This window comes from Anomalospiza imberbis, unplaced genomic scaffold (genome assembly GCF_031753505.1).
Source record: "Anomalospiza imberbis isolate Cuckoo-Finch-1a 21T00152 unplaced genomic scaffold, ASM3175350v1 scaffold_1267, whole genome shotgun sequence".
Classification (NCBI taxonomy): domain Eukaryota; kingdom Metazoa; phylum Chordata; class Aves; order Passeriformes; family Viduidae; genus Anomalospiza; species Anomalospiza imberbis.
In genome coordinates this window covers 8,478-24,000 of record NW_027099664.1, presented here as the reverse complement: position 1 = coordinate 24,000, position 15,523 = coordinate 8,478, and the positions used below count along the sequence as shown (strand labels likewise).

The window sequence follows — 15,523 nt, the reverse complement described above, 5'->3', positions numbered from 1 at the left end:
AAATCCCTTGGGAATGGGAGAAATCCCTTGGGGAAAATGGGTTAAATCCACAGCAAACCGCCAAAAACCCGGAAAAATTGGGAAAATCTGCATCAAATCCCCAAAAAAATCAGGAAAAGTTGTCCAAAAATCCATGAAAAATCAGGGGAAAATGTAGAAAAATTGGGGAAAATTGGGAAAAATCCACACTAAGCCCCAAAAGACCCCAGAAAATCAGATTAAAACTGGGAAAATTCAGGGAAAATTGGGAAAAATCAGGGAAAATTCAGGGAAAATCAGGGAAAAATCAGGGAAAAATCAGGGAAAAAATCAGGGAAAATTGGGAAAAACTTGGGGAAAAATCAGGGAAAAATCAGGGAAAATCGGGAAAAAATCAGGGAAAATTGGGGAATATCAGGGAAAATTGGGGAAAATCGGGGAAAAATGGGGAAAAATCAGGAAAAATCAGGGAAAATCAGGGAAAATTCAGGAAAAATCAGGGAAAATTCAGGAAAAATTTGGGGAAAATTGGGAAAAATCAGGGAAAAATCAGGAAAAATTGGGGAAAATCAGGGAAAATTCAGGAAAAATCAGGGAAAAATCAGGAAAAATTGGGGAAAATTCAAGAAAAAATCAGGGGAAAATCGGGGAAAATCGGGGAAAGAAGAGGAGCGCGCACCTTGACGGAGTCCTGCTCCTCGTCGCTCTGCTCGTAGAGCTCCTCCGCCCAGGAAGTTCCAGGGCGAGCACGAGCTCTGCGCCGCGTAAAAACCCCAAATTCCACAGCTAACCCCCAAAAACCCGGGAAAATTGGGGAAAATTGTAGAAAAATCCGGAAAAATTGTGCAAAAATCCATGAAAAATCAGGGGAAATTTTAGAAAAATGTAAAAAATCAGGAAAAGTTGTCAAAAAAACCCAGAAAAATCAGATTAAGACGGGAAAAAATCAGGGAAAATTTGGAAAAATCAGGGGAAATACAGGAAAAATCGGGGAAATTCAGGAAAAAACGGGGGGAAAAATCAGGGGAAAATTGGGAAAAATCAGGGAAAAATCAGGGGAAAATGGGGAAAAATCAGAAAAAACGGGGAAAATCAGGGAAAAAATCAGGAAAAATCAGGGAAAAATTCAGGAAAACTCGGGGAAAATCAGGGAAAAATCAGGGAAAATTCATGAAAAAATCAGGGAAAATGGGGAAAAAATCAGGGAAAATAGGGGAAAATTCAGGAAAAAAATTGGGGAAAAATTGGGGAAAAATCAGGGAAAATCAGGTAAAATCAGGGAAAAATTCAGGGAAAAAATTCAGGAAAAATCAGGAAAAATCAGGGAAAAATTCAGGGAAAATCGGGAAAAAATCAGGGAAAATCAGGGAAAATCGGGGGAAAATCGGGGAGAAAGAAGAGGAGCGCGCACCTTGACGGAGTCCTGCTCCTCGTCGCTCTGCTCGTAGAGCTCCTCGCCCAGGAAGTTCCAGGGCGAGCGCGAGCTCTGCGCCGCGTAGAGCTGCCAGCGCCACAGCGAGGAGCGGGCAGAAGGACAGGCGGAAGGGCAGGCGCCGCACGCTCTCGTTGATGGGGAAATAATCCCGCTGCAGGTTCCAGTAATCGTTGAAGTAAAGGATGGGGAAGTAATCCCCGCCTCAGCGCGTCGAACTTCACGTCTGGGAGCGGGGGAATTGGGGAAAGCGGGGGGAAATGGGGGGGAAATGGGAAATAAATGGGAAATAAATGGGGGAAATGGGAAATAAATGGGGGAAAATGGGGGGAAATGGGGGGAAATGGGAAATAAATGGGAAATAAATGGGGGGGAATGGGAAATAAATGGAGGGAAAATGGGGGAAATGGGAAATAAATGGGAATAAATGGGGGAAAATGGGGGGGAAATGGGAAATAAATGGGGGGGGATGGGGGGGAAATGGGAAATAAATGGGGAAAATGGGGGGAAATGGGAAATAAATGGGGGGAAATGGGAAATAAATAGGGGGGAAAATGGGGGGGAAATGGAAATAAATGGAAATAAATGGGGGGAAAATGGGGGGAGGAAATGGGAAATAAATGGGGGGAGGGGTGGGGGGGGGAAATGGGAAATAAATGGGAGAAATGGGAATAAATGGGGGAAAATGGGGGAAAATGGGAAATAAAATGGGGGAAATGGGGGAATGGAAATAAATGGGGGGAAATGGGAAATAAATGGGAAAATAAATGGGGGGGGGAATGGGAAATAAATGGGGGAAATGGGAAATAAATGGGGGGAAATGGGAAATAAATGGGAATAAAAGGGGGAAATGGGGGGAAATGGAAATAAATGGGAGAAATGGGAAATAAATGGGGGAAAATGGGAAAATAAATGGGGGAAATGGGGGGAATGGGAAATAAATGGGGGGAAATGGGAAATAAATGGGAAATAAATGGGGGGGAATGGGAAATAAATGGGGGAAATGGGAAATAAATGGGGGAAATGGGGGGAAATGGGAAATAAATGGGGGGAAATGGGAAATAAATGGGAAATAAATGGGGGGGGGGAATGGGAAATAAATGGGGGAAATGGGGGGAAATGGGAAATAAATGGAAATAAATGGGGGGGGAATGGGGGGAAATGGGGAATAAATGGAGGGGAATGGGAAATAAATGAGGGAAATGGGGGGGAAATGGGGAAATGGGAAATAAATGGGGGGAAGGAAATCGGGGGGAAATGGGAAATAAATGGGGGAAATGGGAAATAAATGGGGGGGAAATGGGAGGAAATGGGAAATAAATGGGGGAAGGAATGAGAAATAAATGGGAAATAAATGGGGGGGGGAAATGGGGGGAATTGGTGGGAAATGGGAAATAAATGGGAAATAAATGGGGGAGGGGAAATGGGAAAATAAATGGGGGGAGGGGATGGGAAATAAATGGGGGGAAATGGGAAATAAATGGAGGGAAAATGGGGGAAATGGGAAATAATTGGGGGAAATGGGGGGAAATGGGAAATAAATGGGGGAAATGGGGAAATAAATGGGAGAAAATGGGAAATAAATGGGGGGGAATGGGAAATAAATGGGGGAAATGGGAAATAAATGGGAAATAAATGGAGGAAAATGGGGGAGGAAATGGGAAATAAATGGAGGAAATGGAAATAAATGGGGGGAATGGGAAATAAATGGGGGGAAAGGAAAATGGGGGGAATTGGGGGGAAATGGGGAATAAATGGGGGGAAATGGGAAAAAAAGGGGTTGGGAATGGGGAAAAAGGGAATTGAGAATAGGAAAAAATCATTAATCGTGGAATAAATTCATTAATAATGGCAATAACTGACGAATAAAGGGGGTAAGTTAATTAATAACAGAATAAATTAATTAATAGCTGAATAAATTCATTAATAATGGGGAATAATTCTACTGGGACAAACTGGGAGTTACTGGAGGCCTAGAACCCCAAACTGGCCCGGTTTTTCTTGGGAATTTTTGGGGGTTTTGGGAATTTTTGGGGGTTTTTGGGAATTTTTAGGTTTTTTTTGGGAATTGTCCCGGGAATCCCGGCTGCTCACACTGCTCCAGCGGCGGGGGCACACTGCCCCGGACCCAGGGGATGAACTGGGATGAACTGGGAGCTACCAAAACCCTTCAAACCCCAAACCGGCTCAGTTTTTCATGGGAATTTCTGGTTTTTTTTTTTGGGAATTTTTGGGAATTGTCCCGGGAATCCTGGCTGCTCACACTGCTCCAGGGGTGGGGGACATCGCCCCAGACCCTGGGGAGGAACTGGGATGAACTGGGATGAACTGGGAGCTACCAAAACCCTTCAAAACCCAAACTGGCTCAGTTTTTCATGGGAATTTCTGTTTTTTTTTGGGAATTTTTGGGAATTGTCCCGGGAAATCCCGGCTGCTCACACTGCTCCAGCGGCGGGGGCACGCTGCCCCGGACCCAGGGGATGAACTGGATGAACTGGGATGAACTGGGAGCTACCAAAACCCTTCAAACCCCAAACCGGCTCAGTTTTTAATGGGAATTTCTGGGTTTTTAATGGGAATTTTTGAGGTTTTTGGGGAATTATTGGGAATTCTTCCGGGAATCCTGGCTGCTCACACTGCTCCAGGGGTGGGGGACATCGCCCCAGACCCTGGGGAGGAACTGGGATGAACTGGGATGAACTGGGAGGGACTGGAGCCCTACAAACCCCATATCGGCCTCATTTTTCAATGGGAATTTCTGGTTTTTTTGGGAATTTTTGGGAATTGTCCCGGGAATCCCAGCTGCTCACACTGCTCCAGCGGCGGGGGCACGCTTTGCCCCGGACCCAGGGGATGAACTGGAGCTACCAAAACCCTTCAAACCCCAAACCGGCCCCGTTTTTCATGGGAATTTCTGTTTTTTGGGGGAATTTTTGAGGTTTTTTGGGAATTTTGGGAATTCTCCCGGGATCCCGGCTGCTCACACTGGTCCAGCGGCGGGGGCACGCTGCCCCGGACCCAGGGCGTGTGGTCATCCACCATGTTGATGGTCAGGTTGGGGTGCCAGTGCGAGATGACCTCGACCGGCCCGAAATCCTCGGCCCTCTGCAAGGGAAAATCCAGGGATTGTCAGCAAATCCCAAAAAAAAACCCCAAAGAACCAAAAAAATCCCCCAAAAAACCCCCAAAAAACCTCACAAAACCCAAAAAAAAAAACCCCAAAAAACCAAAAACCCCAAAAAATCCCCCAAAAACCTCACAGAATCAAAAAAAAATCCCAACATTTCCCCCAAAAAAGCCCCCAAATCCAAAAAAATCCCAAAAAAGCCCCCTCCCCCAATCCAGAAAAATCCCATAAAATTCCAAATTACCTTCAAAAATCCTAAAAAAAAAAAAAACAACCAAAAAAAACCAAAAAATCCAGAAAAAAACCCCAAAAATCCTAAAAAAAAACCCCAAAACCCCAGGGAATCCCAGGAAATCCCCAAATCCGGGAATTCCCACCTTGATCATTTCGGGATCCGCCTCCGTCTCTCCCGTCAGGAGGTTTTTTGGTTTTCTGGAATCGCCGCCGCTTGTATTTGTTGATCACTGGGGGAAAAAAAGGGAAAAAATGGGAAAAATGGGGGAAAAATGGGGGGAAAATATTGGGGGAAAATGAGGAAAAAATGGGGAAATGGGAGAAGGAAAATGAGGAAAATATAGGGGGAAATGGGGAAAAATTGGGGAAAAATGGGAGAGAAATGGGGGAAAATATAAGGGAAATTGGGGGAAAATGAGGAAAATGGGGGGGAAATGGGAAAATATAGGGGGAAATGGGGGAAAATTGGGAAAAATGTGAGGGAAATGGGGAAAAATGGGGAAAATAGGGGGAAAATGGGAAAATATAGGGGGAAATGGGGGAAATTTGGGAGAAGAAAATTGGGAAAAATGGGGGGAAAATTTGAATATGGGGAAAAAATATAGAGGAAATGGGGGGAAATGGGGGAAATTGGGGAACATGGGGGGGAAATGGGGAAAAATATAGGGGAAATGGGAAAAATGGGGGGAAATTGGGATAAAAATGGGGAGAATGAGGGGAAATGGGGAAAAATATAGGGGAAATGGGAAAAATGGGGGGAAATTGGGTAAAAATGGGGGAGAATGAGGGGAAATGGGGGGAAATCAGGGGAATTGGGAAAATGGGGGAAATGGGAAAAAATACAGGGGAAAATGGGAGAAAATGGGGGGAAATGGGGGGAAATTGGGGAAATGGGGAAAAAAGGGGGAAAAGGTGGGGGGAAAAGGGAAAATGGGATTTGGAAAAATCAGAATCCTCCCATTCCCGAGGGATTTGGAACCCAAAAACCTGGGAATTCCTGGGAATTCTCCATTCCCGAGGGATTTGGGGTCATTCCTGGGGGATTTGGGGCCATTCCCGGGAGGATTTGGGGCTCAAAAATCAGGAATTCCCAGGAATTTCTCTGGAATTCCCAGAATTTCCCGGAATTCCGGGAATTCCGTACTCCTGGAGGTGTGCACAGTGCCCAGGCACCCTAGGGCTGATCCCAACCCCATTCCCAGGGGATTTGGGGCCATTCCCAGGGGGATTTGGATCCCAACGATTGGGAACTGATGGGAATTCCCAGGAATTCCCAGAATTTCCCGGAATTCCGTACTCCTGGAGGTGTGCACGGTGGCCAGGCGCCGATAGAGGCTCTTCTGCCGCGGGTCGGGGTGGAAGCCGCTCTTGGTGAAGTAAACGTGGACGTAGATGGAGCCGTTCCTCTGCACGCTCTGGGAAAACCCGGGGGGAAAACGGGGAAAAGGTCGGGAAAACCACGGGGAAAAAAAATGGGGAAAACCGAAACAAAATCACCCTGAAACCCATGGAAAAACCCCGGGGAAAATCCCCAAAAGAAAGCCGGAAAATCCAGGAAAAATCCCGGACAAACCCCCCTGAAAAATGCCTCAAAAAAACCCCAGAAAAATGCTGGGAAAACCTTGGGAAAAACCCCACAAAAACCCAGAAAAATGCTGGAAAAACCTTGGGAGAAGCCCTGGAAAAAAGCCAGAAAAATCCTGGAAAAGCCCCAAAAACCCCCCAAAAAAATGCCCTGCCTTTTCCCAAATCCCAAATTCCCTTTTCCCAACCCCAAACCCCATTCCCAAACCCCAAATCCCTTGGGAAGATCCCAGAATTCCCATTCCCACCTGGAATTCCCTTTTCCCAAACCCCAAATTCCCTTTTCCCAACCCTAAATCCCCTTTTCCTGATCCCAAATCCCTCGGGAAGATCCCAGAAATCCCGTTTCCACCTGGAATTCCCTTTTCCTGACCCCAAATCCCCATTCCCAGATCCCAAATCCCCATTCCCAAACCCCAAATTCCCTTTTCCCAATCCCAAATCCCCATTCCCAGACCCCAAATCCCTCGGGAAGATCCCGGAATTCCCAGAATTCCTGGGAGATGTCCACCTCCCCTAAGTGCTCGTAGCAGCCGTCGGAATCCCCATTCCCAACCCCCAAATTCCCTTTTCCCAGACCCCAAATCCCCATTCCTAATCCCAAATTTCCCTTTTCCTGATCCCAAATCCCCATTCCCAGACCCCAAATCCCTCGGGCAGATCCCAGAATTCCCAGAATTCCCGCAGCCCCACCTGGGAGATGTCCACCTCTCCGAAGTGCTCGTAGCAGCCGTCGGAATTCCCTTTTCCCGACCCCAAATTCCCTTTTCCCGACCCCAAATCCCCATTCCCAGATCCCAAATCCCTCGGGAAGATCCCAGAATTCTTGGAATTCCTGGAATTCCCGCAGCCCCACCTGGGAGATGTCCACCTCTCCGAAGTGCTCGTAGCAGCCGTCGGAATTCTCGCCGCTGGTCCAGTCCCCGTAAACCAATCCCGCTTTTCCCAGAAAAGGGCGGAGCTGACGTTGAAATCCGTAAAGTGCTCGTGCTCCGAGATGTAAACGTAGAGGTCCTGTGGGAACCAGCCCGAAAATCTGGGAATGATCCACAAAATCCCAGGAATTCATCCCAAAAATCCCAGGAATTCACCCAAAAAAACCCAGGAATTCATCCCAAAAAAAAACCAGGAATCCATCCCAAAAATCCCAGGAATTCACCCCAAAAAATCCTGGGAATGATCCCAAAAAATCCCAGGAATTCATCCCAAAATATCCTGGGAATGATCCCAAAAATCCCACGAATTCACCCCAAAAAATCCTGGGAATGATCCCAAAAATCCCAGGAATTCACCCCAAAAAATCCTGGGAATGATCCCAAAAATCCCAGGAATTCATCCCAAAATATCCTGGGAATGATCCCAAAAATCCCAGGAATCCATCCCAAAAATCCCAGGAATTCACCCCCAAAAATCCTGGAAATTAATCCCAAAAATCCCTAGGAATTCATCCATAAAAACCCAGGAATTCATCCCAAAAAACCCAGGAATTCATCCTAAAAATCCCTGGGAATTCATCCCAAAAATCCTGAGATTAATCCCAAAATTCTGGGAATGATCCCAAAAATCCTGGGAATTCATCCCAAAAATCCCAGGAATTCATCCCAAAAATCCTGGGAATGATCCCAAAAATCCCTGGGAATGTTCCCCAGGATCGCTGGGATCCCGGAATTGGGATCTGCCCCTGAAATCCCCCCCAAATCCGGGCTCTGATCCTGGATCCGATCCTGGATCCCCCCAGATCTGGTCCCGGATCCCGCTGCCCATCAGGGCGTCCTTGGGGAACAGGTTCCTGCTGGGACCCTGGGAGCTGATCCAAAATCCAGGTTGTGATCCCAGATTTCCTCCCCAGATCCCCTGGATCCCCCTGGATCCCCCCGGATCCCGCTGCCCATCAGGGTGTCCTTGGGGAACAGGTTCCTGCTGGGGCTCCAGGTTGTGATCCCAGATTTCCCCCTGATCCCAGCTCTCCCTGGATCCCCCTGGATCCCAGACCCGATCCCAGATCCCCCTGGATCCCCCTGGATCTCCCCGGATCCCGCTGCCCATCAGGGCATCCTTGGGGAACAGGTTCCTGCTGGGGCTCCAGGGGCTGATCCAAAATCCAGGTTGTGATCCCAGATTTCCTCCCCAGATCCCCCTGGATCCCAGATCCCCCTGGATCCCCCTGGATCCCGCTGCCCATCAGGGTGTCCTTGGGGAACAGGTTCCTGCTGGGGCTCCAGGGGCTGATCCAAAATCCAGGTTCTGATCCCAGATTTCCTCCCCAGATCCCCCTGGATCCTCCTGGATCCCCCCCAGATCCCGCTGACCATCAGGGCGTCCTTGGGGAACAGGTTCCTGCTGGGGCTCCAGGTTGTGATCCCAGATTTCCTCCCCAGATCCCCCTGGATCCCAGATCCCCCTGGATCCCCCTGGATCCCGCTGCCCATCAGGGCATCCTTGGGGAACAGGTTCCTGCTGGGGCTCCAGGTTGTGATCCCAGATTTCCCCCTGATCCCAGCTCTCCCTGGATCCCCCTGGATCCCAGATCCCCCTGGATCCCCCTGGATCCCCCTGGATCCCCCCGGATCCCGCTGACCATCAGGGTGTCCTTGGGGAACAGGTTCCTGCTGGGGCTCCGGCCGCTGCCCCCGGCGCCGTTGGGCTCCTGCGGCGCCGGCGCGCGCCGGAACCAGCTGGAGATGGCCCAGATGATGAAAATCCTGCGGAAAAGCGGGGAACAAATCCCAAAAATCCCCCAAATCCTCCGGAATTCCGCCGGCCCCCGCCCTTCCCGGCCCCGCCCTTCCCAAAAAATCGGCGTTTTCCCGGTTCCTGGGGTTTTCTCCCCACAAATCCTTTTCCCTTCCCGTGGATCATTCCCGAAAATTGTGGTTTGAGCGGATTTGTCTCCCCTGGGAGTCCCTTTCCCAAAAATTCTCCTTCCCATGGATCCCCTTCCCAAAAATTCTCCTTTTTAGGGATTCCCCTTCCCAAAAATTCTCCTTTCCATGGATCCCCATTCCAAAAATTCTCCTTCCCATGGATCCCCTTCCCAAAAATTCTCCTTCCCATGGATCCCCATTCCAAAAATTCTCCTTTTTAGGGATTCCCCTTCCCAAAAATTCTCCTTTCCATGGATCCCCTTCCCAAAAATTCTCCTTCCCATGGATCCTCTTCCCAAAAATTCTCCTTTTTAGGGATCCCCTTCCCAAAAATTCTCCTTTTTAGGGATTCCCATTCCCAAAAATTCTCCTTTTGAGGGATCCCCTTCCCAAAATCCCCCTTTTCCCGATCCCAAGGGATTCCCGACCCCTTTAACCCCTTCAGCGCCAAACCCCACCCGAGCAGGAGCCCTTTAACCCCTCTGATCCCAATCGCAACCCTGATCCCTTCCGTCCCGATCCCGAGGGATTCCCGACCCCTTTAACCCCTTCAGTCCCAACCCCTTTAACCCCTTCAGTGCCGCTCTCACCTGAACAGGACCCCTTTAACCCCGATCCCTTTAACCCCCTCAGTGCCAAACCCCACCCGAGCAGGAGCCCTTTAACCCCTTTGATTCCAATCCCAACCCTGATCCCTTCCGTCCAGATCCCGAGGGATTCCCAACCCCTTTAACCCCTTCAGTCCCAACCCCTTTAACCCCTTCAGTGCCGCTCTCACCTGAACAGGACCCCTTTCACCACCTGCCAGGCGTTCGGTGCCGGTTGCTGCTGCTGCCCCTGCGGGCTCTCGGCCCCAGCGCCGGTACCGGCCCCGGCAGCGCCGTTACTGCTGGACACCTGCGGGACCGGAACCGCTCAGTGACACCGGTACCGACCCTGATCCCATCCCGGTACCGGCCCCGGCAGCGCCGTTACTGCTGGACACCTGCGGGACCGGAACCGCTCAGTGACACCGGTACCGACCCCAGTACCGACCCCGGTACCGGCCCCGGCAGCGCTGTTACTGCTGGGCACCTGCAGGTCCGGAACCGCTCAGTGACACCGGTACCGACCCCGGTACCGGCCCCGGCAGCGCCGTTACTGCTGGACACCTGCGGGACCGGAACCGCTCAGTGACACCGGTACCGACCCTGATCCCATCCCCGGTACCGGCCCCGGCAGCGCCGTTACTGCTGGACACCTGCGGGACCGGAACCGCTCAGTGACACCGGTACCGACCCTGATCCCATCCCGGTACCGGCCCCGGCAGCGCCGTTACTGCTGGACACCTGCGGGACCGGAACCGCTCAGTGACACCGGTACCGACCCTGATCCCATCCCGGTACCGGCCCCGGCAGCGCCGTTACTGCTGGACACCTGCGGGACCGGAACCGCTCAGTGACACCGGTACCGACCCTGATCCCATCCCGGTACCGGCCCCGGCAGCGCCGTTACTGCTGGACACCTGCGGGACCAGGACTGGGATGGGACACCGACACCGGCACGGTACCACACCGGTACTGATCCCTTTCCGGTCACCGACACCGGCACCACACCGGTACCAATCCCTTCCCGGTCACCGGTACCACACCGGTACCGATCCCTTCCCGGTCACCGACACCGGCACCACACCGGCACCGATCCCTTCCCGGTCACCAGTACCACACCGGTACCACACCGGTACCGATCCCTTCCCGGTCACCGACACCAGGCCGGTACCACACCGGTACCGATCCCTTCCCGGTCACCGACACCAGGCCGGTACCACACCGGTACCGATCCCTTCCCGGTCACCGACACCAGGCCGGTACCACACCGGTACCAATCCCTTCCCGGTCACCGACACCGGTACCACACCGGTACCAATCCCTTCCCGGTCACCGGTACCACACCGGTACCGATCCCTTCCCGGTCACCAACACCGGCACCACACCGGCACCGATCCCTTCCCGGTCACCAGTACCACACCGGTACCACACCGGTACCGATCCCTTCCCGGTCACCGACACCAGGCCGGTACCACACCGGTACCGATCCCTTCCCGGTCACCGACACCAGGCCGGTACCACACCGGTACCGATCCCTTCCCGGTCACCGACACCAGGCCGGTACCACACCGGTACCGATCCCTTCCCGGTCACCGACACCGGGCCGGTACCACACCGGTACCGATCCCTTCCCGGTCACCGACACCGGCACCAATCCCTTCCCGGTCACCGACACCGGCACCACACCGGTACCGATCCCTTCCCGGTCACCGACACCGGTACCACACCGGTACCGATCCCTTCCCGGTCACCGACACCGGCACCACACCGGTACCGATCCCTTCCCGGTCACCGGTACCACACCGGTACCGATCCCTTCCCGGTCACCGACACCGGCACCACACTGGTACCGATCCCTTCCCGGTCACCAACACCGGCCCGGTACCACACCGGTACCGATCCCTTCCCGGTCACCGACACCGGTACCACACCGGTACCGATCCCTTCCCGGTCACCGACACCGGTACCGATCCCTTCCCGGTCACCGACACCGGCACCACACCGGTACCGATCCCTTCCCGGTCACCAACACCGGCCCGGTACCACACCGGTACCGATCCCTTCCCGGTCACCGGCACCACACCGGTACCGATCCCTTCCCGGTCACCGACACCGGCCCGGTACTGCCGTTACTGCTCAGCACCTGCAGCAGCGCCGGTACCGGGATTGCTCACTGACACAGGCCAGGTCCCGGTCCTTTCCCAGTCACTGACACCGGTCCGGTACCAATCCCTTCCCGGTACCGGCCCCATCTCGGTACCGCACCGGTCACCAGCCCCTTCCTGGTCCCAGTTCCAGTCCCGGTCCCTTTTCGTGGCCTCGGTCTGTCCGGACCTGCCCCGGTCCCGGAGCTGCTCCCGGTCCCGGTCCCGGTTCTCTGTCCTTGATCCCTGTCCCCCGGTCCCGGTTCTGATCCCTTCCGCATCCCGGTCCCATTCTCTGTCCTGGTCCCGGTTCCGTTCCCAGACCCATTCTCTGGTCCCGTCCCGGTCTCTGCTCTCGGTCCCGGTCCCTGCCCCCGGTTCCGATCCCGTTCTCTGGTCCTGCCCCGGTCCCGTTCTCTGGTCCTGTCCCGTTCCCGGTTCCGGTCCCGTTCTCTGATCCTGTCCCGTTCCCGGTTCCGGTCCCGTTCTCTGGTCCTGTCCCGGTCCCGTTCCCCGACGTTGACCCCGGACCTTGCCCCATTCCCGGTCCCGGGGTCTGTCTCCGTCCCCTTCCCTGTCCCCGGAGCTGCCCCGGTCCCGGTCCCGGTCCCCTCTCCCCGTCCCCGTTCTCGGTCCCGGTTCCCGGTCCCGATCCTCGTCCCTATCTCTGTCTCTTCCGCAGTCTCCGGTGCCGCTCCCGTTCCCCGTCCCCGCTCCCGGTCCCCGCTGTCGTTCCCGGTGCGGCTCCCGTTCCCCGTTCCCGCTCTCCGGGCGGGTTTCCCGCTGCCCGCTCCCGCCCGTTGCCGGTGCCGGCGCCGCTCCCGCTGCCCTCGGGCCCCGCTCGCTCCCGGACCTGCCCCGGGCCCGGGCCCGGCCCCGCCGCCGCCTCCGTCCCCGGCGCCGCCATCTTTGCTGCGCCGCCTCTCGCGAGACTTCCGGGGGGCAGCGCCCACGTGACCGCGCGGAGGGGCGGGAAACGCCACAAGGCGCGCCCTTTTCGTGACGTCATCGGCACATCCACCAATAGCAGCCCGCGGGCCGCCCCCAGCGGGAGGGGGTTTCCCCGCCCCTCCCCCTCAGCCGCGCTCAGCCAATGGGAGCGCGCCCCCGCCCCCAGGGCGCTCTCCGGGGGTGTTCCCATCTGTGACGTCACCAGCGCGCTCAGCCAATGGCGGCGCGGTGCGCTCCCGGTGGGGGTTTCCCCGACCGCGCCCCCGGCGGTGACGTCACGGCGGTCTCAGCCAATGGCGGCGCGGCCCGCGCGGGGATTTCCAGGTCCGGCGGCGGCGCGGCCTCGGGGGGCGGCGGCGGGACCGGCACCGGCAGCTCCGGGACCACCGGGACCCGCACCGGCACCGGCACCGGGACCCGGGCCCGCACCGGGACATGGCGCTGCCGCTCGGTGAGCGCGGCCCCCGCTGCCTCCGGGACCGGCCCGGGGGAGCGGAACCGGGCATCCCCCCGGTGGCAGAACCGGGACAGACCCGGGGGGAGCGGAACCGGGGATCCCCCCCCGGTGGCAGAACCGGGGGGAGCGGAACCGGGGATCCCCCCCGGTGGCAGAAGCGGCACCTCCCGGGGGGGTCACGGGGGGATAACGGGGCGGGAGCGGCGCTCGGCGGGGGTCGCGGCGGGTGTCAGGCTCCGGTCCCGGTTGGGCGCCGTTGCCGGTGCCGGGGGTGCCGCGGTTTTACCGGGATCGCTCCTTTCGGGGCTGTCCCGGTGCTGATGCCGCCATGCCGGTGCCGTGTCCCGGCAGGAGCGGCCGTGCAGGATCCCGGGCTGGCGATGGCTCACGGAGCACCGGGGACAGGTAAAGTCCCGCTCCCGGTGTCCCCTCCCGCTCCCGGAGTCCCCTCCCGCTCCCGGTGTTGTCTCCCCATCCCCGTGACCGGTCCCGGTGTCCTCTCCCCTTTCCCGGTATTCCCTCCCCGGTGCCCTGCCCCCCTCCCGGTGTCCCCTCCCGGTCAGGGGCTCCTCACGGGATCGTTTTTCCCGTTTGCCTCGGGTTTTTTCCCATTTTTTTCCCCCCGTTTTTTTCCCGTTTCCCCACTTTTTCCCCGATTTCCCCGGTTTCCCCCCATTTTCCTCGGTTTTTTTTCCCCGTTTTTCCTCCTGTTTTTCCCGGTTTTTCCCGTTTCTCCCGGTTTTTTCCCGTTTTTCCAGATGATTTGGGTGAGTGGAACCGGAGGCGTTTGGAATCCCCGCCGCTTTCCGGGAATTTCGGGATCCTGGAGCCACAGGGAGGAGCTCGGGAATTCGGGATCTGGGGAATTCGGGAATTCGGGATCTGGGGAAATCGGGAATTCGGGATCTGGGGAATTCGGGATTTTGGGAATTCGGGAATTCGGGATCTGGGGAATTCGGGATTTTGGGAATTCGGGATCTGGGGAATTCGGGAATTCGGGATCTGGGGAATTCGGGGAGGGGTCGGGTCCCATCCCGGGGGGATCCAGGGGGGAATCGGGGCGGGGAGCGCCGGGATCGACCCCAAATTTGGGATCTGAATCCCAGAAATCCCTCCTGGATTTGGGATCTGGGCTGGGAATCTCCCCTGGGTTTGGGATTTGGGTTCAAAATCCCTCCCGGATTTGGGATCTGACCCGAAATTCCTCCCGGATTTGGGTTTGAAATCCCTCCCGAATTTGGGATTTAAACTGAAATTCCCTCCCGGATTTGGGATTTGAACTGCCAAAATCCCAAAAATCCACCCGAAATCTGGGATTTGACCCCCATCGCCGCCTCCATCCCTCCCCCCACTCTGGAATTCCCTCCCACCCCTGACCCCCATCCCTCCCTTCCCTCCAGAAAACCGGGGAAATTCCCCAAAATTCCCGTTTTTCCCCCCAGAATCCCCCAAATTCCTGGTTTATCCTGCAGAAATCCTCCAAAACTCCCCGAAATTCTGAATTTTCCCCCCAGAAATCGTCCCGAACCCCCCGAAATTCTCAGTTTTTCACCCAGAATTCCTACCAAACCCCCCTAAGATCCCGTTTTCCCCCCAGAAATCCTCCCAGCCGTCCCTAATTTCCCATTTTATCCCACAGGAATCCTCCCAAGCCCCCCGAAATTCACGACTTTCCCCCCAAAACCCCCCGAAATTTCCGATTTTGCCCCCAAAATCCTCCCGAACCCCCCGAAAATTCCCTTTTTTCCCCCCAGAATCCCCCGAAAATTCCATTTTTTCCCCACAAATCCTCCCAAACTCCCCTAAAATCCCGTTTTCCCCCCCACAAATCCTCCGCAACCCCCCGAAATCCCCTTCCCCCCCCCCAGAATTCCCCGAAATTCCCTGTTCTCCCCCCCGGAGCCCCCCGATATTCCCGTTTTTTCCCCCCCAGAACCCCCCGTTTTTCCCTGTTTCTCCCCCAGACCCCCCCGAAATTCCCGTTTTCCCCCGCAGAACCCCCCCGTTTTTCCCTGTTTCTCCCCCAGACTCCCCCGATATTCCCGTTTTTTCCCCCCAGAACCCCCCGATTTTCCCTGTTTCTCCCCCAGACTCCCCCGAAATTCCCGGTTTTCCCCCCCAGAACCCCCCGTTTTTCCCTGTTTCTCCCCCAGACCCCCCCCGA

General features: G+C 55.1%; 1 protein-coding gene across 1 annotated transcript; it reads right to left on the bottom strand.

Annotated features, from left to right (window-relative positions):
* Nucleotides 1-1,390: 1,390 nt before the first annotated feature.
* Nucleotides 1,391-12,907, bottom strand: LOC137466005 (putative lipid scramblase CLPTM1; the record flags this gene model as incomplete). Its single annotated transcript, XM_068177951.1, is given in 12 exon segments — nucleotides 1,391-1,498; nucleotides 1,500-1,616; nucleotides 1,618-1,637; nucleotides 4,396-4,516; nucleotides 4,916-4,963; nucleotides 4,965-5,002; nucleotides 6,070-6,187; nucleotides 7,213-7,289; nucleotides 7,292-7,370; nucleotides 8,935-9,058; nucleotides 9,999-10,117; nucleotides 12,805-12,907. Coding segments are annotated over 12 exon segments (1,023 nt in total), but the record flags the coding sequence as incomplete, so codon positions are not given.
* Nucleotides 12,908-15,523: the final 2,616 nt, after the last annotated feature.